At 46.3% G+C, this 22,320-nt stretch overlaps 1 protein-coding gene across 5 annotated transcripts in view; it reads left to right on the top strand.

Annotated features, from left to right (window-relative positions):
* PASD1 (PAS domain containing repressor 1) overlaps nucleotides 1-22,023 on the top strand; it is a 78,773-nt gene extending 56,750 nt beyond the window's left edge. For 3 of the 5 annotated variants that reach the window (XM_065556701.1, XM_065556698.1, XM_065556703.1), the window contains 11 exons: nucleotides 756-903; nucleotides 3,140-3,221; nucleotides 5,189-5,312; nucleotides 7,333-7,442; nucleotides 8,423-8,509; nucleotides 9,883-10,041; nucleotides 14,030-14,242; nucleotides 15,130-15,332; nucleotides 16,371-16,463; nucleotides 18,236-18,446; nucleotides 20,370-22,023. In XM_065556701.1, the coding sequence (XP_065412773.1) occupies nucleotides 756-903; nucleotides 3,140-3,221; nucleotides 5,189-5,312; nucleotides 7,333-7,442; nucleotides 8,423-8,509; nucleotides 9,883-10,041; nucleotides 14,030-14,242; nucleotides 15,130-15,332; nucleotides 16,371-16,463; nucleotides 18,236-18,446; nucleotides 20,370-20,540 (1,601 nt within the window). In that variant the 3' untranslated portion in view covers nucleotides 20,541-22,023. The remainder of the gene's footprint in view (nucleotides 1-755; nucleotides 904-3,139; nucleotides 3,222-5,188; nucleotides 5,313-7,332; nucleotides 7,443-8,422; nucleotides 8,510-9,882; nucleotides 10,042-14,029; nucleotides 14,243-15,129; nucleotides 15,333-16,370; nucleotides 16,464-18,235; nucleotides 18,447-20,369) is intronic. The other 2 variants (XM_065556702.1, XM_065556699.1) reach the window with 1 other exon arrangement.
* The last annotated feature ends 297 nt before the right edge of the window (nucleotides 22,024-22,320 follow it).

Genomic DNA, 22,320 nt, shown 5'->3' with positions numbered 1-22,320 from the left:
AAGTGACTCCAAAGCCCTTGGCTCCCAATTCAGTGCATTAACCACAAGACCATCCATTCTTCTCTGTGGGCCTCATCTAAAGCCCTTCAATGTCAATGGGAGTCTTTCCATTGAGCTCAGTGGGGTTTGGATCAGCTCCTGAAAGAGTTCAGTTGTAGACACAGTGAATTGCTGGTGCAAAATTGTGCCTGTAGTTTGGGAAGCCCTTTTAAAAGCCTGGTCCTTAATATTACATTTTATTACATTTTTTTAAACAACCCTCGTGAAATGATATTTTAAAAAGGAGATGTAAGTGGTTAACTTTAGACACAACTGGCTCTCAAAGGAAGACTTGGTCCCGCTATACAGTCTAATCTGTGGATATTTCAATTAGCAGATCAGGGTTCTTCTATTATCAGCTTCCTGACTTTAAGCCAGCGATGTCTGAAATGCGTGCAGATAGACTGAGAAAGTGCCAATGTACCGTTCGGTTGATGTCATTTATAGGTCCTGTTCGCTGGCAAAGAAGCAGAATCTCCACCTGTGCCAGCTATGACCATTTATAAAAATGAACCCCAAATATTGGAGCACTTTCTTTTTAAATTAATAACCGCAAATCAGATTAAAACCCAGCACCTGGTTGAAAATGTAAGCGATGTTGAGGAAGGATTGATAACAATGTTAGCGGTGTTAGACGGGACAGGGCTATTCTTCTAATCTCAGTTACAATCAGAATGTAACGGTTATTAACCAAATTGTTTCTTTTTGTTTAACAGTGATGCAATTTGGAAAAGGAAAGTCCTGTTACTACAGATTCTTGACCAAAGGCCAACAATGGATATGGTTGCAAACGCACTATTACATCACGTACCACCAGTGGAACTCCAAACCTGAGTTCATTGTTTGTACACACCTTGTAGTTAGGTAGGACTATGTGCTTAACCCTTTCTGTTAATCAGTGTCCTCATCCATTCCATTTTTCCATTCTTTTATGTGTTAGCCAAATATTTGCGGTGTGATTTGACTCACTGTGATGATACATAGTTATATAAAATTATTATGGGTGAGAACTTGGAAATTGTTTTTAATGTTTTCATTAGTCACTTTTTGGCAACGAAGTCAAAAAGCCTGGAAGTAACATTGGGATGAGTATATTACGTTCCACTTTTGTCCTTAGCCATGACACAGATACATCAAAAACTTAAAGCTGCTCATAACCAGAATGCCGTCTGGATGTCAATGTATTCATACACTTCTTTTTGAACACAGCTCTTTTTGAACACAGTGACTTGGAGATAGCTGTTTGTGTTACCGTATCTGAACTGTAAAATTTAGCACATGACACCCCCTAGTGGTGGTTCTATTGTACTCGTAGCATTAAATAATGTGCTATGAATCTTGTACAGTCTTGTTCTAGTTTTGGAGGTTTGTGATACACAATTACTGGGTTGGAATCTGCTTCCATCTATGTCAGCGGTAAATTTCCATTGCCGGTTCGAACAAGACCGAGTAAGTGTATACTTAGAACGGATTTAGTGGAGGGTTTTAAAAAGAAAGTGACATACCAGTTTGGTCAGCTAATTTTAATAAAATGTGAATTTATCCTTGTCTTCCCTGTTTGAGACTATCAAATATTTGGAGAAAAGCCCATTAGTAACCAGTCGTTCTGTTTAGATATTTTGAAACACAACCTTAAGAGCATCGTATCCTAATAAGTAGGCATATGTGGGCAGAATTATATATGCTAGTATAAACCACACACTGAGAGCTGTTTTAATTTGAATGCATTCATGATGGTACTTACATATCTTGAGGCTTGTTGATTCGGCCTTGTTTTGGGGAATTTTTAGATCTTTCTGTCACCTAAGGTTCCGACCTTATGGGGTGTGCGCATATATTTCTGTCTCTGCCTCTGGTACATGCACATCCTAAATAAAGTCCTAGACACCCATCAAATAATTCAGGTTGAACATACATTTTACTTAGTAAAATAGAAAAATGAATAGAACCTTGGATTTGAAAGATGAAATAAAGGACATTTGCGGCTAAGAGGCCAGATTCTGAAGCGGTGTAAATGGGCAACTCCCAATTGACTTCTTAATGGATCTGTGCCCATTAACCCTACCTTAGGGTCTGGCGCTTACCCCAACCTTAGTTCTAACACTGTACCCTTGACCACACTCTATATACGTAGTGGAGAATCTCTGAAATATCTCCTGGATTTTAAGAACTCTCATAGTTAAATCTCAGGTCAAATAAATCATTAATGTTTTATTATTTAAAAGGCAGTTAGTAAGAGTTGCAAGAGAGCTTAGACTCCGAGGCACATTCTCCAGGGATCTCAATGGGCTTTAAATTTGGCTCATCACTTGCCATCATTTCACATGTCCAGCTTCCGCTGAAGTCAGTAGGTAGATTTGTATTCCCATCTGTGGTGATACGTGATGCTGGCTGCATGCTTTGAAAACGTGCCACCCCATGACTGAGAGGAAAGTTCCCGCGCAAGTGTGACACTGTTCAGTTACAAAAACAGGGGTCACAGCCATGCAGGCCTTCCTCAGGTGAAGCTCCCCAGAGCACAGTTTGAGTCCCATTGAGCTACTGTACCACTGTTATTAAGGCACACAAGAAATTGGCTACAGGCTGGAAGCTGTGTGTACCTCCTACTGTCACTTACCTGCATCAGGACTGTTTCTCTGACAGGGTGTGGAGAATGGGGAGTTCCTCTGTGAAGGTAATTGTAGTAAGGATGAAGATGCTCTTTTTCCCTGCTGTTCACAAAGGAACATATTTACAGAGCTTTGCTTTGAGCATCGTTTTGCTTGAAGACATTAGGACTAGAATCTAGAAATCAGCGTCTCAGTTGGTGCCCCAGATTACATGTGCAGCTTCTAGCATCTGCTCCGCAGTTTTGCATGTGCAAATAGTACATGTACACCTGTAAATGGCAAGTAGACCGTAGAATACTGTCCCTTTTGCCCACGAACAATTGTGTGTGTACAAAGCTGCAGGTACAAAATAAGAGGTCCTCAGAGAACTGCATATCAGCTTAGCTATCATTAAGGAAGCAACCATTGTTTTTATTTCACAGCCTACTTTTCACTTCCAATAGGGAATAAGAATTTTGTTCTAAATCTCTCTTTTTTTTTTTCCAATGTAGTTATGCAGAGGTTCGAGCTGAAAGAAGGAGAGATCTTGGCCTTGAGGAGTCATCAATCGAACTGGCCTCTTCTTCTTTGAAGGTAGTGCATGCTGAAGGGAACGAATAAAAGGAACTCATTAATGTTAGAAAAACATATGGACTACGCCTCCCCTGTTTCCCTTTACTCACTTCAGCCTCCAAACCGGCTAGTTCTTTATCTTTCAAACCCGCGAGGAGGATTTTAACACTGCATTGCACTACAATAGCTCGTTTATAACAATGCAAACTCAATGATTGCATCGTTATTATACCGCTAGGTCAGATCTCCCGCTCTCTCTGAGACCTTTACCCAAATTATATCTTAAGCCACCTCAGTTCAGTAGAAGAAAAGAAGGTATTTTACAAGAGAGCAGAATGAAGTTTGTTAGATAGTAAATGATGTACTAACGCTCAGTACCACCGACATACGAGACACTGACTACAGATCAGTACCACAGTGTTTGCCGCTTTTATGCTGATTCACCATGGATAATCAGACAAAGATAGGAAGTGAAGGGAAAAGAATGATTTATTGTTTTTTTTTTTTCCAGGTCTCAGCCATGTTTGCAAGGTTGGGCTGGATAGAGAGGGAGGGCAGAGCTGTGATCATAGCAATAATTTCCATTGTTTGGATCAATCGGGCATTGTCACTCAGTTAACAGGGTCATGTCAGTTTCGTTTAAGTATATCCACCGAATAGCTTCAAAACAAGACCTTGCAGAGTAATTGCAGGTGGCTCATTGGGTAATCATTTGAGGTTATCAATCCGCTGGCTTTATAGCTCTTCAGACATTACTTTAGAAAAGCCATTTCCAGGGAGGTGTATGGGGGCTGGTTATATAATAATAACTCTTTAATACACTGTGGTCTTTACATGGCAGACTGCTTGGGCACAGTGAATCTGATTGCTGAGTATGTGTGTGTCTGTGATTTAGATTTGTTTCAGTCCATGGTGTATTTTGGATAGTTTACTGTCTTAAAGAGCTTCTGTTGCATTCAAGCAAACACTCATTCTAGCAAACAGCTCTCACTGACCTGCCGGGGCACTGCTTTCCTGCATTTTCTTTCCCATCCCTGTTGATTGCCAGGACATTATTACCCAGACCTTGAATTGAACCTGGCCGGCCTCGAGCGGCAGGAGGGATGAAAAAAGGACCAGCAGCTCTGTCTCTCCCATTGGAGGGAGAGAATGAGGAGGAGGGGTGAGAGGTTAGCATGATTAGCTACCTGGATGGGGGTGGAAGGCTGGCAAACAGTGTGGGGAACGTGACTGGCTTGGCCGTCCTGTTGCATGAGAGAAGGGCTATTTTGCCCTCAGTGGACATAAACAGTCAGCTGGGTGGCCTGTTAGTGCCCTGTTGGTGTAAGACCGCGGGCTCCTGTCGTGATTGTTTAGAGGGCGGGGATTAGGCCAGTCCCCTCTCCAAATATTTTGCCAGACCCCTTACTCGCTAGAGTAGCTCCATTGGAGTCAGTGTGACTACTCATGTGGGTAAGGAGAGCAGGGATCTCAGCTTAAACAGACACTCGCCATCTGGCATTGGTTATACAAGCTAGTCAAGCTGCGGCCGATATCCCCCCAAATTGGTCTGTGTCTCCTCCCGGCCCCCTCCCCCCACGTCTGCAACAAATGAAATCTTTCCCTTTTCCAGCCAGCCAGTTCCTCCTGCCACAGACACTCGCTCATTCCTCAGTCACCGCCCAGCATGTCAGAGCCAATGAGCTGGGACATCCCTGGAGAAATTGGGCGGAAGGCAGCTAATTCTAAAAGCGCACTTCTATTTAGACACCAATCTATTGGCAATCAGCAGCGATGGGAACAAGAGGGCAGCACACTGTAATGCAGGAGGGCAAGCCGCTGGTTGTTTCCAATCACCCAAATTAATACTGTAGCGGCAGCTGTGGCCCTTTAAGAACCAAACGCCGTTTTTGTCTGAGAAAGAGCCACGATCAAGATTCAAGGGGGTTCAAGCTGATGTTGGTTTTGTGCTGCTAAGGATGTTGCTGTCTGTGTTTTATTCACTGCAGAGTCACAATAGTTACCTAGACATCAGGCAATGTGGAAACAACCAAGAAACCAGCAGGGACAGAGTGTCTGTATCCTCGCCTAGCTCCCGGCGATCTTCACACACCGCACTCTCCGACTCAGCATGTACGTATCCTAGTCAGCATCGACAGAGCCCAGCAAAGGCGAGGGGCCGTACTAACGTATTGGCCGCCTCAAAAATCCCTACACCTCAAATCTCGGTTGGAAGTTTTGAACTCTATCAAGAGACCTAAAAAACCGTGTGAGGGGACTGTCTGCCGGTTGGCTAGTTTATATCTGTCACAGCCGTCTGAACCCAGAGTAGTCCCCTTTGACATCTTTGGGGTTCCCCGGGCACCAGGATGGGACCATGCCTGGCCTCTGAATGCACCGGCCTTTCCCAGCAACTGTACCACAGCGAAGCTGCCAGGGTTAGTGAAGGTAGCCACCAAGGCTGTGTCTTCCCTGACAAAGAAACGGTGTGTTTTTACCATACGACAACTACCGCGCATTAGTCACCCGGCTGTGAAAGCAGAACGCAGACAAGGCATCTGCAGTTTTACCGCACAGTAAATTAGGCGAGGCCAACCCTGGGCGGGAGTTTAGCACAGGCCTTGCCTCACTCCCTCACAGAGGTTCAGAGCCTCGTCTCCGGTGGGATTTTACAGCAGGTTAGCTAACACGCTTTGGTCATCTCGCTGTAAAACCGCCTTTTTTAAGCTGTGACGACAAAGCCCAAGAGCCCAGTGCTTGTGAGAGGGGTTAATCGAGGGAGGAGGCAGAGAGTTTTTGCCTTCTCGGTGATCCTCCTTTCCCCTGCGAAGACGCCTAGATACTGCAGCGGCAGGTGCGTTGGAAATATACGTCATCCATGCAGCAAGGTGGGTGGGGTTTGGGCTGTGATTGGGAATGGGGCGAGAGCCAGCGAGTGCAGAGATAGGGGAAGGTTGTGTGAGGAGAAGGCGTGGCTGGGTCAGAGAAGGAGATGATTATTAAATGAGCAGAGGGGGCGGGAGGGACCAGCCTACGATGTGTCTACACTAGACATTTTCCCCTAAAATTCCCCACTGGTGCAGTTCCACTGGGCACTGTAGCAACTGCGGGCGCTCGAGGGTGGTAGACCAGTACTGGCATTTTATCAGCTGTGTCGTTTACTCCCTGCTCAGGGCAGGTGTAATTCACACTGGTTAAAGCCCCGGCAGCTGTCTGCACTTAGCACCCCCGCTGCTTCTGCTGCCCCACGGGTGACAACGGGGGAAAGTTTAGGGGGGGAATGTGTAGCGTTCTAGCCTTCCTGCTGAGAATCACACTAGATAGTCATAGCTGAAGCAGCAAGATACTGGAATTTAATGTGACATTTCTGTGAATGCCCTTAAAAAATGCCTCCGCTTTATCCATTTCAGTAGAAACTGCCTGTCTGTCTGCTCAGCTCATCATTACTGCCTTAGTTTGAGGGCTAATTACTGCAGAGGCCGCATGTGCAAATCTAACCTGGTCAGACATTTAAGAGCTGGCCCCTCACTTCCTGAATGGAGGAGAATCAGTGCCCAGGAAGATCTGGGAGACTGGCCTCCTGACATGAAGAGCGACGTGGGATCTCACCTTGTCACATTTGGGCTAAGGACGAGGACTCACAGGGATGTTACATGCATATAATGCACTGCGGTATTGAAAGCAAGCCTGGGGGCCCTATTCGTGCAGTGGCATATTCAGAGTGAGTTTCAGTGCAGAGATGGTCTGGCTTCGTGCTCATGTGGGGAAGCTTGTGTAGCTCTGTAGGGCTCATGTGTGGCTCATCTGGAGAAACACCATGGAGAGAATGTTGAAATGAGGCATTATCATCAAAAACGCCCCCCCCCTGCCTAGAAGGAGCAGGGGAGACGATCGGTAAGCAGGTCTGGGCAGCAGTTCAGCTTGGTGCGACTCATGGACTATGCATGGTCATTGATTGCTAGCCTCTTGCTTTCTTTGCCACGTTTAGGCAATTGTTAGAGCAGATATTTTTGTGAGGTCCAGCAGTGTCTTGGGGCGCTGGGTAGCAGCTGGGCCTGCCATGCCTCCACTCCTTCTGGTTCCGTTCGAATAGGAGAGCACGTCTGATGGACTCATGCCGTTACTTCATCTAAAAGGAACTTCTCTTTTGCAGCCACATCATCCATGCGGCACACAGAGGCCAGCACTCCCACCAGGCAATCAGTGCCGATGGGTCAGCAGGAGAAGGTGTCTCTGAGGCTGGCCTCGAGCGGGAGCGCACAGGTAGATAACCCCGCAAGCGACGGCCTTTCTAGCGTGCACTTAGCACTGCAAGGGGGAAACAGTGATTTCAGCGGTGGTGGGTTTCGCGTGCGGGTGTTGGTGGGGGGGGCAGGTGTTGGTGGCCTGTGATACACAGGAGGTCCAACTAGCTGGTCTGGTGCTTCCTTCTGGCCTTATGAATCTAATAAGAAGCTTCTTGTTGTTAAGGTGGGCTAGTGCACAGCCCTCGCATAGGGCTTGAGCTGACCCACAGCAGAGCAGCAACACGGGGTTGTGTTGCACGGCAGAGCAGTCTGCCCTACAGCTCCACCTAGTCAACAGCATCCGTGCTTGTGTTGCTCAGGTAGCTACAGTACCCCAGGCCAGTGTGGTCGGGGAAAGGTGCCTGCTATCCCAGGCCATAGACTGGCTGAGTACCCGGAGGAGGGGGCACTGCAGGCCTCGTGGAGCCTGGGGTTGACTTTTGCTTGCCCAGACCCAGGCAAAGCCCAGTTTTCTCAGGGTTTGGGTGGGTGAAGAGGGTTTCATCCAGAAAGGGAGTTTTCAGATAAAGATTTGCAATTAGCGGCGGTAAGTGGAAGAGGCCAGATTCATCCTTTCAGCTGTGCTGCCTCCAGTGGAGTTACCAAGGGCTTGCTCTGTCCCCAAGGGAATGGTCGGCACCTGTTTCAATTGGTAAAACTGCCAGTCGGTCACTTATTCCAGCCCCCCGGGGAGCCGTCTCTCCGATGGTAAACATGTGGCACACTAAGGAAGTAAAAGGTCTCGGAAATGCGAGGAATTCAGCAAGGTAGAATGGGCGTGTCCACAGGCCACGTGAGAACGTCTTCCCTTGTATCTGGCCAGCGCTGATGCTTGGAGAGCGGGAGCCCCTTGGGGTAACACATTTGCTTCTGGAGTAGATCTGGCACTCTGTAACTCTCTTGGCCCTCACGTCAGGTGCGCTGTGGTCTAAACCAAACCGTTGTTCTCTTCCCCAGGCAATAGTAACTCCTCAGGCATCCGCTGAACATCTCACTCAGCACCATGTGGCCCAGCCAACAATCCCCTCGCAGCAAGCTGTGATGGTACGTGGTTTGGTTTTGTTAAGATCACGTTAGCTCTTGCATGGCCAGCAGATTGTAACATTATTGTAGCATAAGGAGAGGTCTGAAATCATTGCCCAAGAGACTCAGCTACGGCTTCAGTTAGCAGCGCTTTTCCTCATTGCTGGATGCACCAGCTTTGAGAGCTGGAGACCTTTCTTCTGGTTCCAGCAACAGCGTTCTCCCAGGTTATTTTAACTGGGTCTGTGCCGTCGAGCGGCCCATCAGAGAAGCATACGCAGGCATTCCCCTGAGTAAGGGGCATTGTGTACTTGCACTGCGCCAGGAGCAGCCCAGGGACCAAATTGTGGCTCAGAAAGTCACAATCCGGGCCCTGTTTCCACCTTTGCTCTAGACCAGTGGTTCTCAAAGTTGGGCCGCTGCTTGTTCAGGGAAAGCTCCTGGTGGGCCGAGCTGGTTTGTGTACCTGCAGCGTCCGCAGGTTCGGCCGATCGCTGCTCCCATTGGCTGCAGTTCGCTGCTCCAGGCCAATGGGAGCTCCGGGAAGCGGTGCGGACCGAGGACCGTACTGGCCGCCCTTCCCACAGCCCCCATTGACCTAGAGCAGCGAACCATGGCCAGTGGGAGCCGCGATCGGCCGGGCCTGCGGACGTGGCAGGTAAACAAACCAGCCCGGCCCACCAGGAGCTTTCCCTGAACAAGCGGCGGCCCTAGTTTGAGAACCACTGCTCTAGAGGGAGGAACGGCTCATTAGCTCTTGACCCTGCACCCAGCCTGCTGATGTGGGTAGCTGCACAGGGGCGTCAGGGGGCACCTCACAGCCCCTTACTCCTTACACGTGTATAAGGTGACTCATGACTGAGCTCTTCCTTTGGGCTCAGGTTTTCCACTGACTTTTCCGGGAGCTGCATCGGGCCTGTAGCCCATTCAGAATCATTTTTAGAGTCAAGTGCCTTCCATCGTAAGGCTCATCACAAGCTCCTGCCATTTAGCCATTCTCTTTTGCAAGGAAGAAATGGAACAAAGTAATGATAACCAATCAAACGTCACTAGGGCTGCAACGTTTGATAGGAAGAGTAGACGGCTTCCTAATTCACCTGACCTTTCCAGTACAAGTATAGAAAGAGAACCAAAATCTGATTCACCACTGGGTGACTCCACAGCTATGCTCGGCGGTGGTACACCGGCGTGAGATTCTAGTAACGCAGTGGTGCATCGACTTGCAAGTGTCCAATGTGCAATTTTTCAATATAGTCATCTTTTCCAGGGGGGCAGCTCCCCATATTTTGAGACGCCGTCTGTCCTGCAGGAGAGCATTCGCTTTTCTGCAGTCAGCAGCAATATTACTTCATCCAGCTAGGGGCTAACTGTGAGGTGTTCTCTGTTCTCCACAGCCAGTGTACCACTTCCCAGCCCAGTTAGGGATGATGCATCAACTAAAAGAACAGCTGGAGGAGAGGACGCGCATACTGCAAGCTGACATCAAGACACAGCAAGAAGAGCTCCATGTTATCAAAGAGCAGCTCCAACTAGTGCAAGATTCCAATCTGCAGGTCTGTGAATCTGTCCCAGTGTCCCCCGCTCTCCATGTCTGATTCCCTGGGCCCAAAGTATCATTTGATTTTATCTTAACCGTCAGGAGGGTCCAGACGGGTAGAAAAAGAGCCCAGTGGGCAGGGGTGAAAGTAAGTCCAGTGACTTACCGGTACGCTGGGGCCAGCTCTGGCCCCTGGAAGGGGCGGGGCCTAGGGCAGAAGGGGCGTGGCTGAGGAAGTCAGAGCCAGCCCCAGCCCACCCTGTAAGGTAAGTGCCCCGCCCCCACCGGGGCAGCAGCAGCCTGGGGCTCCGAGGGCTATTTAAAGGACCTGGGGCTCCCCTGCTTCTACCACCCCGGCCCTTTAAATAGCCCCCGGAGCCCTGGGGTAGCGGCGGTGGGTCTCCGGCGGCTATTTAAAGGGCCCAGGGCAGTAGAAGCAGCTGAAGCCCCGGACTTTTTAAATAGCCCCCAGAACCCCGCAGCCCTACCCAAGGGCTCCAGCAGTGGGGCTCTGGTGGCAATTTAAAGGGCCTGGGGCTCCAGCCCCTGCTGGGAACCCCAGGCCCTTTAAATTGCCCCCTGGGGAAGCCGGGCCGCCCCGGTACTGCAAACCGGCTCTTGCCGGTACACTGTACCGGGGCGTACCGTCTTACTTTCACCTCTGCCAGTGGGGCATTTTCTCTCCTGCCACAAGGAAAAAAAATGAGAAATGAACAGTGTCGGCAATGTATTCCTAAGCCCTTGAACTGTTGAACCGTGATCATTCCTGAAAGAAAGGGCGGTTTAGTGTTTGTAGCAGCAGGGCTGGAGGTTCTTGCTTCCCTGTTGTTTAAATATCAAATTGGTAATTGTGCCAAATCAAAAAATTCCCAAAGTTTATGTCTAATAAAAAGTCACCTACTCAGAAGAGGTTGGAGTTTGAATGATCGGGTTAGACTGCAGAAGCTGAATGGCAGATTTCCAGCTAAAACTGACAGGGTTAATAGGATTGGGGTGGTCATGGATTCCACCTAACTACGTGGGCACAAGCGAACATTTGATTTTCTGTTATTCACAGTTCACTATCTTATTGTATTTTATGATTCTGCTGCAGCTGCTTTATGTATGTTGACTGACACAGTGTAGGAGTTGGAGACACTGTGACCCAGCTAACACAGTACAATCGAGTCCTGAGCATTCTGAAAACCCTCTCTCACTGGGTGTGATTGTTCTATACCCTAATGTGAAATATACAGAGCCAGTTTGCCAGGAATTGGCATACAGGATTGCAGAGGGGAAGGAGTAGAGAGAAAGAAGGAAGGGAGAAGATTAAAGCAACAAGCCACACAGCCCAACATGCCCGGGGAACAAGTGAGACTGTTGGAACGTTGTTTAATGCTCCCTTCAACTGTTGTATGTCACTTAAGTACCACAGATAGATAGTGCATTTATGGCTAAAGATTAAGCACCATCTAGTGGCTATTCCAATAATTACTGTAGTTGGTACCAGTAGGTTCTAGCCATTATAAAGACCTCAGGCAGATTTCCTCCAAAATAAATCAATTCATGTGCTGCTAAAGGTCAGCAAGTGACTAGCTTTATTCTAATTAGAAGCTTTCACAGAGGAAACTCCATCATTGAGCTCTTCAAGTCAGGGGTGGGGAACTTACAACCTTACTCCCAGAGTTACTTTTTATTAATTCGTTATTTAATCAGAATGTCTGTCTCTTAAAGTGTCTGGAATAAAATTACCTTGTAGCTCCCCCTAGTGGCTCATTACAGTATGAAGCACTACAGTAGACGGTGATGCTATTATGGAAGATAACATAGACTTTGCTGTTTGAGAAAATACAGTATTTGTGTTCCATATTGGCCACTGCATAAAATAGCCACAAGTTGCAATAAAAGTATCATTTGCACAGACTCATCTCCAGTAACTTGAACAAAGCAATTTACAGCGTTGCACCATCCCCTGTATCCTTAGCTGCCATACAATTCCATAAAACAAGAGACTAAGTTTTAGCTTTGATACGAGCATTTCTGGGTGAAATGAAAGAATTCTGTATCATACTATTCACTGGCTCTGAATGGTCACAGACTATTTGCAATGTTTATTTGGGAAGCCAGGTAACAGGGTTTTATTGTGTTATGAGGTTCTCAACGGTTGGTTTTCTGTTCTCTCTTAATGTTGTGTTTGAACAAGATAGGTTTAGAAAGTAGGCCCAAATTCTTCCTAAGGAATTAGAGGACATATATTGTTCATAGTATTACAAAGGATATGTTCTGCTAGTGAAAGCCAGTGCATCATAATTGATGCCAACTTTTGGAAAAAAAACTTTCTCTAATTAAGGCGAGGTGGCTATTCGAATCAAATATGACACTAAGGAAGGCAATGATCGCTCTTCACCTGTTAGATTAAGTCATGAAAGAAATAAGTAGATGTGACACTAAAATTAATGACAGCACAAAACGTGGGAAAGCAAATGCTCTTCAGATATGCTGAGCGTGGTGACACTGGAATTACTGAGTATGCTTTAATTCTGGAAATGGAATGTTCTCCAGAAATGATTTACACAGGAATTTTTTTGGTATCTACAGACTGTCCTGTGATCCCTTTTTTTTTAAAGAGCTAACTGCACATCACCCCTGGTGTAAAGTTGTTTCGTGACATTAGAGGACACATGTATCATAGATTATTTTGTATTTAATCCGTGCATTGGATTTGTCACTGATTATAACAAACCATGGTGCAGCTAGAACAATAGTGACTGCATCCATTTCCTCCTTTTATCCAAAAGTCAACAATGAACAAATATACTGAAAAAGAATCAAGTTTTACAAACTGAGAGCTGAACTTTACTAACTATAATCTGATCAGATTTACTGTGCATGATTGGCATCACTTTAATTTGCATGCACTTTTAATTTAGATGTTCACTATTCTCTATTCAAAGTAGCAAAGAGGTTGAAAGAGAGAAAAGTACAGTTGATCATTCTAAATGGATATCATTCACCAGTGAGTCAGTCAAATATGGAGAAGGGTCTGGTGGGCTGGTAAAAATTCAGTCAAACTACAGTGCCAAAAATATAGGATTGGGGAATAGCAGAGAAAGGATTGACACAAATTAGATCTACTCCTTAACAAATACGTTAGGGGGAAAAAATAAAAAGCAGCTCTGTATATTAACCACTTCACTGCTGCAGAATGTACCAGATTCCACCGGCAAACATGGCCTTGTCCATTGTAATATTGGGTTTGTATACTGAAAATAGCCACATGCACAAAAGCCCATGTAGGGCTTTTTACTGTAATTGGTACACGTGGGAATGTTGCATGAGTAAAGAATACAGGCTCAGCAACTAGAGATGGTGGTTTAGCTAAGTATCCGTGTTCCTTTAGTCCTTCTTCTCTGTTGAGGCTGACCCCCCTGTGGTGAAAACAACAAGGAGTCTGGTGGCACCTTAAAGACTAACAGATTTATTTGGGCATAAGCTTTCGTGAGTAAAAACCTCACTTCTTCGGATGCATTTTTACTCACGAAAGCTTATGCCCAAATAAATCTGTTAGTCTTTAAGGTGCCACCAGACTCCTTGTTGTTTTTGTAGATACAGACTAACATGGCTACCCCCTGATACTTGACCCCCTGTGGTGAGTTTTGTGATCTAGGCACGCACAGCCCAACATCTGGACTGCAGGTTCCAGTTGTTTTGCAAAAGCCATCAGATTCCAGTGACTTTCAGTTTTGATTTGATTAAGCTTCGTTAGAGCTAGTGAACTAGAGGTGAAACTGTCTGTATTTCAATACCACGTTGCTAAGCCCTGGCAAAGGACCTGTTTTTATTGGATATAGGGAATCCAGTACAATTTATGTTAATGTATCGATTTAATAGATCTTGGGAACACTGTCTTTTGCACCAGCAATATTGTACATTGCATGAGAGCTTACTGTAGCACAGTCAGGTAGATGCATTAAAAAATTAAATGCAGAAACTGCTGTACCAGCTCATGTATCTCTTTCTTACAGATGCTGATGCAACAACCTATGCCCTTAGTCTTTAACAACGTACAACAACAGAGCCCAAGAAGGCCATCCCAACCACAGCAGCCTGGGGCAACCAGGCAGACCACAGCCAAGAAGTCTCAGCAGCAAGGCCTTATGGGATCCAAACACTATAGTGCCCCACACTTACCGTCACCACATCAATTCCTCAGGGAACCTTGTGTCACTTCCTCACAGGTTGCTAACTTCTTGGTTTTCTTCAATAGCAATTGAATGTTCTTTATAAATGGCTCTTGTAATTATTGCATGTCAGCTCGTTTAGGGAAGATCCATCCCTAGGGCAACTCCACCTGACTTGGCTGGAGTTGCACCAAGTTTGACGCTGAAGCCTTGTGGCTCCCTCCACTTTACCCCCCCGCTAATGAGCACAATTCTCCTCGTGCCTCCTGAGTCTAGGTTTCATGCTGTAGTGGGTGGGACGTGCGTCACTTAATCAGCTTTAAGACGTTACTTTGTTTCACATGATAAATGTAGATGATGTCACTTTGCTGTGGTATCTAGAGATTTAATGGCCTAACGGTGTTAGACCTAAGAGAACCAAAATCATTCCTGGTGGAATTCTGTTGAAGTTAGTGGAGTCACACCAGAGATCTTTTTGGTCCTATGATTCCAGTTCTGCTCTTAGTTAGACCAGAGTCTATCTGGACTAGCTCAGGTGTAATCAGTGGGAGTTACACTACTATAACTCAGAGAAGAAGCCATATTCGTAGAGGAAGTACAAGAATCCGTTAGTGAGGACTCCAGATTTTTCAGTCACCTTCTCCCACTATAGGCTCCTTCCTTCCATCATATCTGTGCTGCTTTCCCCCTTCTGTTATATTCTGATTTTGAAGAGACAACTTATTTTTATAGCAAAGTCTCCCAGCACCTGCACAATGGCCACTGAGGAATACCTACTGCAGAAATGCTAGTTGCACTCGACAGATCTGCTGTCTGTCCCCTGTCGTATTCAGGGAGCAGAAAGTGCCATTGTCACATAGTCTGCCTTCTAACTGCGCGTTAAAGGTAGATGGTCTCTACCGTGGAGTCGATGCATCTAACGGGGACAATTTTTTATGTCTCAGGTACAGCAGCAGCAGCAGCACTTAATGAGAGGCAGCCAGGCCCAGCAAACATGTCTGCCAGCGCAGACAAGCATTTCGATGCCCCTCTACAACAGCCCCATGGTGTTTTCCCAAACTCAGCCCATCACTGTCTCTGCTCAGATGCCGACGGAAATGAGCGAAAGGCAACAACCGTCTGACTACAGCCAAGATAGGAGTCTAAGGTAGGAATGTGATCAGTGCTGGCTCTTGATGAGGTCTGAGTGGGAGGAACATATCATTGTGCACTAGAATGGGCAGCAGTGAGGTCTTGGCTTTCATGCTACACGTCAGGAGCTTTACTAACGCCTCCATACATATGCCTCCCATATAACGTAACAGGTTTTTAGGCACGGGATGTACTATTTGCCTTGCTTCGGTCAGGGGGAGCTGAACTTTGGTTTCAGAGGAAGAAAGAGGCAAAACTAGTGCTTCCCATAGTTTTCTCTTAGTTGCCCAGGAACTCCAGAATATCCGTTCTCCTGCCAGGATAGATGCCCTGGAAATAGCCCTTTTCAGTGCAGTCCTGCTAGCCATCCACGTGCAGAACTCCCGTGAAGTCTCAGCGGACGTTGGTTATATAAAGGGCTCTCAGAATCAGGCCCATTCAAAGGTGCTTGCAGGATCAGGCCCTTTAAAAAAAAGTTGCCCGGAGGCCTTTCTGTCTAAAATCGGTTTTTGATCATTAAACATGTTAAGGTCAAATTCCCATGTAATCCAGGGTGGAATTTGGCCCGAATATTGTTATCAATTGTTGTGTGCTATGCACGTTACAGACACAGTCCCATCACCACCCAACCCGGCTCTCTAAACTAACATGCAAACACTTTAACTTTTGGTCTGTGTTGTGAGGCACCTGGAACTGTTCTGTGGGCAGATGCCGGCTAAATGTGTGTTCGTGTCCAAAGCAAATGAAAGAACCGGATCCTTAATTTGCACAAGGGTGGGACATTATAATGTTAGCAAGATCAATTAAACATTTGTGATCTGAAAGGCTTAGACGTTTCAACTCAGAGCTGTGGTCTCTTTAGAGCAGATGATAAAATTGTGATCTTACATTATGTGCACATAAGCATTCAGGTCCATAATCTTGGATGGAATGAGTTAGTGAAGAGTTGAGAGCTTTCACGGGGGTAGGGGACTAGAGCTTGACTGTGAACAATCTGAACATAGGAAAAAACAAATACCTTTTCTGACTGTGCCATGTTTTCATTCTTGCGTAGAATGTTGTTAGATCAGCCGGTCCAAGCCTTGATGCCCAGTGCTAATGGCAGTAATCAGTCATCACAAAACAGTGCTGGCAGACAGCAAGCAAAGTAAGTCTGCCCAGTTACTACTGTACACTGTCTCAGCAGTGAGCTTTCTCTCCAGAGGCTTTGTCCACGTGCAAGATCTTACTGGGGTTCTTTTCGGGGTCATGAAAATGATCAAAAACATTGGTTACCAAAAAAGAAAAAAAAATCAGTGGTATAGAGATAAGTAACTAGAGCTGGTTGAAAAAAAAATGAAGTCGGGTTGTTTTATTTTAATGAAAAACATCCCTTCAATGAAATAGAAAATTTTCCAAGTAAATGTCAGTTCTCATCCAGATTTTTTCAGGCTTTTATTGAAAACTAAAATCTGACATTTTTGGGGAGGGGGGTGGGGCATTGGCAACCATTTGCTGCGTTCAGTTTCAGAAAACGGACAATATTCCGGTTCTGGTTTTTCACCCAAATTCAAAGTTTTTGACAGAAATGAAAAAATGTTTGTTGAGAAATGTTCACGGGAAATAAAATACATTCCCTGTCCAGCTCTACACTGACTGTACTAGAGAAAGAAAAGCATTGTTACTGCGCTATTGGCATAGATAAACGCTGTGCTGTGTTCTTATGCTCTAACCCGTTCATCTTAACACAGCTGCAAACCTTTCAGAGTTGTGCTGGCGCAGAAGTTTAGTACTAATCACCTTATTTCTATTGTTGTTGTTTCAGTAGCACCCAGAGATGCCACCCCTATTGTGCTAGGCATTGTACTAACAGGCAACAAAGTATTGGTCCCTGCCCCAGAGAGCTTTAAATCGAAGTACACCGATGGATGTGGTGGCTTCATTGATCAAAGAGTTGCATCTATTTAGCTTAAAAAAGAAAAGGTTAAGGGGTAACTTGATTACAGTCTGTATGTAGCTACATGGGGGAAAATATTTAATAACGGGCTCTTCAGCCTAGCGGAGACAGGTATAACACAGTCCAATGTCTGGAAGTCGAATCTAGATAAATTCAGACTGGAAATAAGTGTAAATTTTTAATGGTGAGAATAATTAACTGTTGGAACAATTTACTGAGGGTCATGTTGGATTCTCCATCACTGACAATTTTAATATCAAGATTGGATGTTTTCCTAATAGATCTGCTCTGGGAATTATTTTGGGGCAGTTCTCTGGCCTGTGCTATACAGGAGATCAGACTAGATGATCACAATGGTCCCTTCTGGCCTTGGAATCTGTGAATCGATGAATCTCTTATTTAAACTGGCCAAGTCACGAGACTCGCGGTTTTGGTGGGGGTGCAGCCATACAACAGAGCCATCAGCTTCTCCAAATCAGATACTCTTGTTCTCACATGTGGCGTTCCAGTATGAATTCCACTTCATTCTCCTGATAAAGGACGTGGGAGACATGGGCGGCCAGTGACCCAGCCATTGGGGGAGGCTAGCCCCTGCCCCTCCCCTTGTGCCTGAGGTCCCCTCACTCCCCTAGCTCCCGGTGGTGCGTCCGAGTGCCAGCCACCCCAAGTCCCTGCAGCAGGCTGGCCAGGCCCACCCCAGCCAGCCTGGGCCATGGCAGAGAACTGCAGGAGGGGGCCTGGGGGCAGAGCATGAGCGGGGCCGTGCCATGCTGTTTGGGGAGGCACAGCCTATGCTACCCGCCGCCCTTGATGGGAGATTTTTGCGGCTAGTCTGGTACATTTTCCAGGCCATTTTTCCAGACTGCATTTGGTTTAGCGAACTGCATTTTGCTTTGTTTTAATCAGCGTAGTTCTCCGGCGTTTATTCTCATATGATTCATTGTTTACCTTCTATTAGTGTTTTATTTTCCTTCTCTCTACAGATTTGTTCCAGAACAGCAGATGCTGCCTCCCCCATTACAGATGCAGCCAATTACATGTAGCACAGTCAGGGCTCCTGCCCCTTCTCCTGTATTTACCCCTTCGGTCATGATTCCACAGGCCAACTTCACCTCCCACCAGACGCAACCTCCAGTTCATCTCCACCAATGGCCACCCCAACAACAGGTTCAGCAGCAACATCTCTACCTGCAGGTAGTATACTTGGGCGGGGTTTGTAAATGTCAATCAGACAGTTTAGAAGGAATGGCTCTTACGTGACTTGAATACGTCTGTCTTATCTGACATGACCCCCATCCCCATTGTACCTATACACGCCTACAGCCTGCCCTGTATCACCTGAATTGTCAAAACAGTTGAGACCATGTTTTCAGAAGAACTTAACTCCCCTTTAGAATAGAATATCAAGGTTGGAAGAGACCTCAGGAGGTCATCTAGTCCAACCCCCTGCTCAAAGCCAGACCAATCCCCAGACAGATTTTTGCCCCAGATCCCTAAGTGGCCTCCTTAAGGATTGAACTTACAACCCTGGGTTTAACAGGCCAATGCTCAAACCACTGAGCTATCCCTCCCCCCAAAATAAGTGGCCAGATTTTCAAATGCAGCTCAGTACCCAGTTCATGGAGCTTTTTGGAAAATCTGGCCGGGAATGTTAAGCATTGGGAGTTGCTGGGTCCAAAGCACTTTTGAAAATCTGGCCCCATGTGCCTGTAGTATCCGAGCAGACTGTAGGGTGACCAGATGTCCCAATTTTATAGGGACAGTCCTGATTTTTGGGTCTTTTTCTTATATAGGCTCCTATTACCCCCCCACCCCCTGTCCCGATTTTTCACATTTGCTGTCTGGTCACCCTAGCAGACGGTGGTGGTGTTTTTTTAAACCAGCCACACGCTGCTCTTTATTCAAATAATTAATTGGGCCACCGAGCAAACCTTTCACAAAGACAGATTTGATTTTCAAGAGCAAGGATCGTGCCCGGTTGATAAACCAGTTCATGGAAGGAATCACTGAGGCTAATTAATCATTGAAAATAGTTTTCATTCTCTCAAAAACGGAGTGGGTTTACAAAAGCTGTAAGTTTAATGGTTCATCTGTCTGGAGGTATGTAGCAAAGTAATGGGAAGAGATCAGATACAGGTGGAACTAGTTATGCTCAGGGCTGGTTGAAAAAGAAGGGATTACATAATAATCCCATCAGGATGTGGACCAAGACACATTCAGCACCGGCACAGAGACAATGTTTTACAGGGGGTAACGCCTTAATTCATCCTCATAGCACTTGTGTAAGGGTAGGTGCTTTCAGCCCCATTTTGTAAAAAACAGCAAAACTGAGAGTTTGAGAAGTCAAGTGACATGTCCAAAGTCACAGTAAGCCAACAGCTGCCTCACACTCAGTCCTTTTGGTTGCATTGCCGATCACGGCCCACCTTTATTTTCCATGACCCGTTCGTGTGTCACGCTGCAGAACTGGGTATTTCCTTGCAAAGATGAGAATTTCTGTCCATTGTGAGATCAAACTTCAACACCACCAGGAACATGCCATGGTCTGGCTATGCTGCAGAGGCTTACTGCGGCCAGGCAGCATGGCTGGTCAAGGCCTATGCCCCATGGAGCCCAGCTGAGCCACCGTGTACAGGGGGGATGAGAGCAGGCTCCTGGAGCTGTTGCTATGTGGATTTTCCAGACATCACTCCTCACACGAGGAGGAGGGTGCAGGTGCTGCGGATGCTTCTAGACTTCAGTAGTAGCCATTGACAGTCACACTCACCCAGACTGGAGCCTTCCCGTATGCTTCCCTGTGGGTTTGGCAATAGTAAGACTAGCCCCACGGGTTGGGTACTTGATTGTCTGCGGTTTAAGGAGAGCAAATAACTTTGGCATCCAAACTGAGTGCCCAGAAAATGATGTTGAAAAATTGAGGCCTTCGGGGTAATTGAAACTTGAGGCCCTGTATTTTGCTCCCAGACTCTGTATGTTCCTTTGATAGCCGCTTCCAGAATCAGACCCACCCTTTCCAGAGCACTGCATTGAACAGCCAGAAGAAGCTAGATCAGGGCACAAGGAGAATCTGCGATTGCTGGGAAACCCGTCTGATTGTATCGCATTTCCTTTCTACAGATGCAAGCCCCAGAGTCAGTCCAGGGGAGTCAAAATCAGCGTATTTTCCAGCCATCTCATATACCGCAGCAGAATACCATGGGCTACTTCCTCCAGCCACAGCAACAAAGCCACCATCCGCAGGGTCAGTCCTGCAACTTACAGGACTTGCCTGAAATGCAGCTGCCCTGAAAGCCAGGGCATGAGGAGAAGGTGACGAGTCGCAGCTGCTGTGTTGAGCAGCAGTCAGGGGAAGGACGGCGAAATTCGAGGCGAGAAGGCCCTCCTCATGTGCCAGAGGGGTGAGGGTTAGCCCAAAGGGAAACATGGCAGCGTGGAGGAAGGTCCCAGCAGGAGAGCAGGATCGCCAAATGGGTACCTTGTCGATTACCATTTTTATGTATTCAGTCCTTGATGCGGCCCAGCGACAGGATCAATGCAAAGTCTGGATTCATTAAGCACCAGGACCGTTCGACTAAACACAGTTTAACTGTGACCAGCTAGAACTCCCGTTCACGTACATCCTGTCAACATGGGCTATTAAGTGCTAAAAGTATTTGGAGGCTAAAATCAGGATAGTAGGAACTGGTTGTGGTGCTCTTGCCTGCCAAAGCTAATCTGCAAAGGCGGTTAGAGACTTGTTGATCAAAAATGGTTGACTTAGGTAGGAAAATGAGCTCTGAAGTCATATGTGGCTGTTATTGGTCACTAAGCCAGACACAGCACAGCAGGACCATTCCTTTGGACTGCAATATGGATTTCTAGCTGCAGGCACGTTATTAATCAGGTCAGTGCAAAGATCACTTTGCAACTGAGAAAATATTTTCAATTCAGGACACAGACGCTCCTTTTACATGTTGCTGAAATTCACTGTGAATTTAAGACCAGTGTTTGGAACACAGAAAACTGTCAGAATCAGCAGGATCCCAGTTAATTATCGTGTACATAATTCGCTTTGTTGTAGTAGGTTCATTGTGGATTTTGTTTTCCTTTTTTCCTATACCTCAATCCCAGAATTAGTTTTTTTCAGATGATTGGATAATGCTGCTAATTTCTGTACCACCACTCTTGCCTAAATTTCGTACTGTTGTTATACCAACTCACGTCACCAGTAATAAGATACGTGTGCAGATAAATTTATATGTTTTTATTCCCTGGAGCCAAGTATTTTTCAGGGTGTACCGACAAGGAGTCCTTACATTTTCCACGGGACCTTGCAGTACATGCTTCTTTACACCTGAAAATCAGATGAAGGCAAACTTTGTGGTTTTGCTAGTTCATGTTTCAATTTGGCAAAGCTGAAATTTATACTAACGATGACCCAGGTGATATTCCAAGCCTATAGGGTTAGCAATAAATTGTATTTTTGTAAATTGTCACTTTTTAACTATATGTTTATATTTATGAACTGACAAAATGTCTATTCCTCAGTGGGTGTATAGTAAAGTGGCCCTACTGTTTGTGTCTTTCCAAAGGAAAATGAATATTTAATTTTTAGATGTTTTTTTTTTTTTAGTAACTGAGTGTTTGATTTGGGTCATGCTCGATCCCAAACGCTGAAGACAATGTATGCCATTAACACCAGCTTTCTGAGACAAGGCTTGGATACTTCCTTAAAGCAAAAAAAAAAAAAAAAAGCAATGGCAAAGTCATAACATTGTGGCTGGCCTCGGAATAGAGTTTAGGGAAAGGTTATTGTCTTCATCCATCTGCTCTTTCTAGGCCCATTTGGGACCCCTCCGTCAGCATGCGCTCGCGGTGCCAGCCTCTAGTAGTTGAGATGAAACAGATGAGGCTGAACGCGTGGTGAGGTCAGGTGGATCCCGGGCCGGCTCCAGGCACCAGCCTGGCAAGCAGATGCTTGGGGCGGCCACTCCGGAGAGGGGCGGCACGTCCTGCTCTTCGGCGGACGGTCCCTCACTCCCGCTCGGAGCGAAGGACCTCCCGCCAAATTGCCGCCGCAGATCACGAT

Source organism: Chrysemys picta, chromosome 9 (genome assembly GCF_011386835.1).
Source record: "Chrysemys picta bellii isolate R12L10 chromosome 9, ASM1138683v2, whole genome shotgun sequence".
NCBI lineage: Eukaryota > Metazoa > Chordata > Testudines > Emydidae > Chrysemys > Chrysemys picta.
This window is presented reverse-complemented; position numbering and strand designations above follow the sequence as displayed.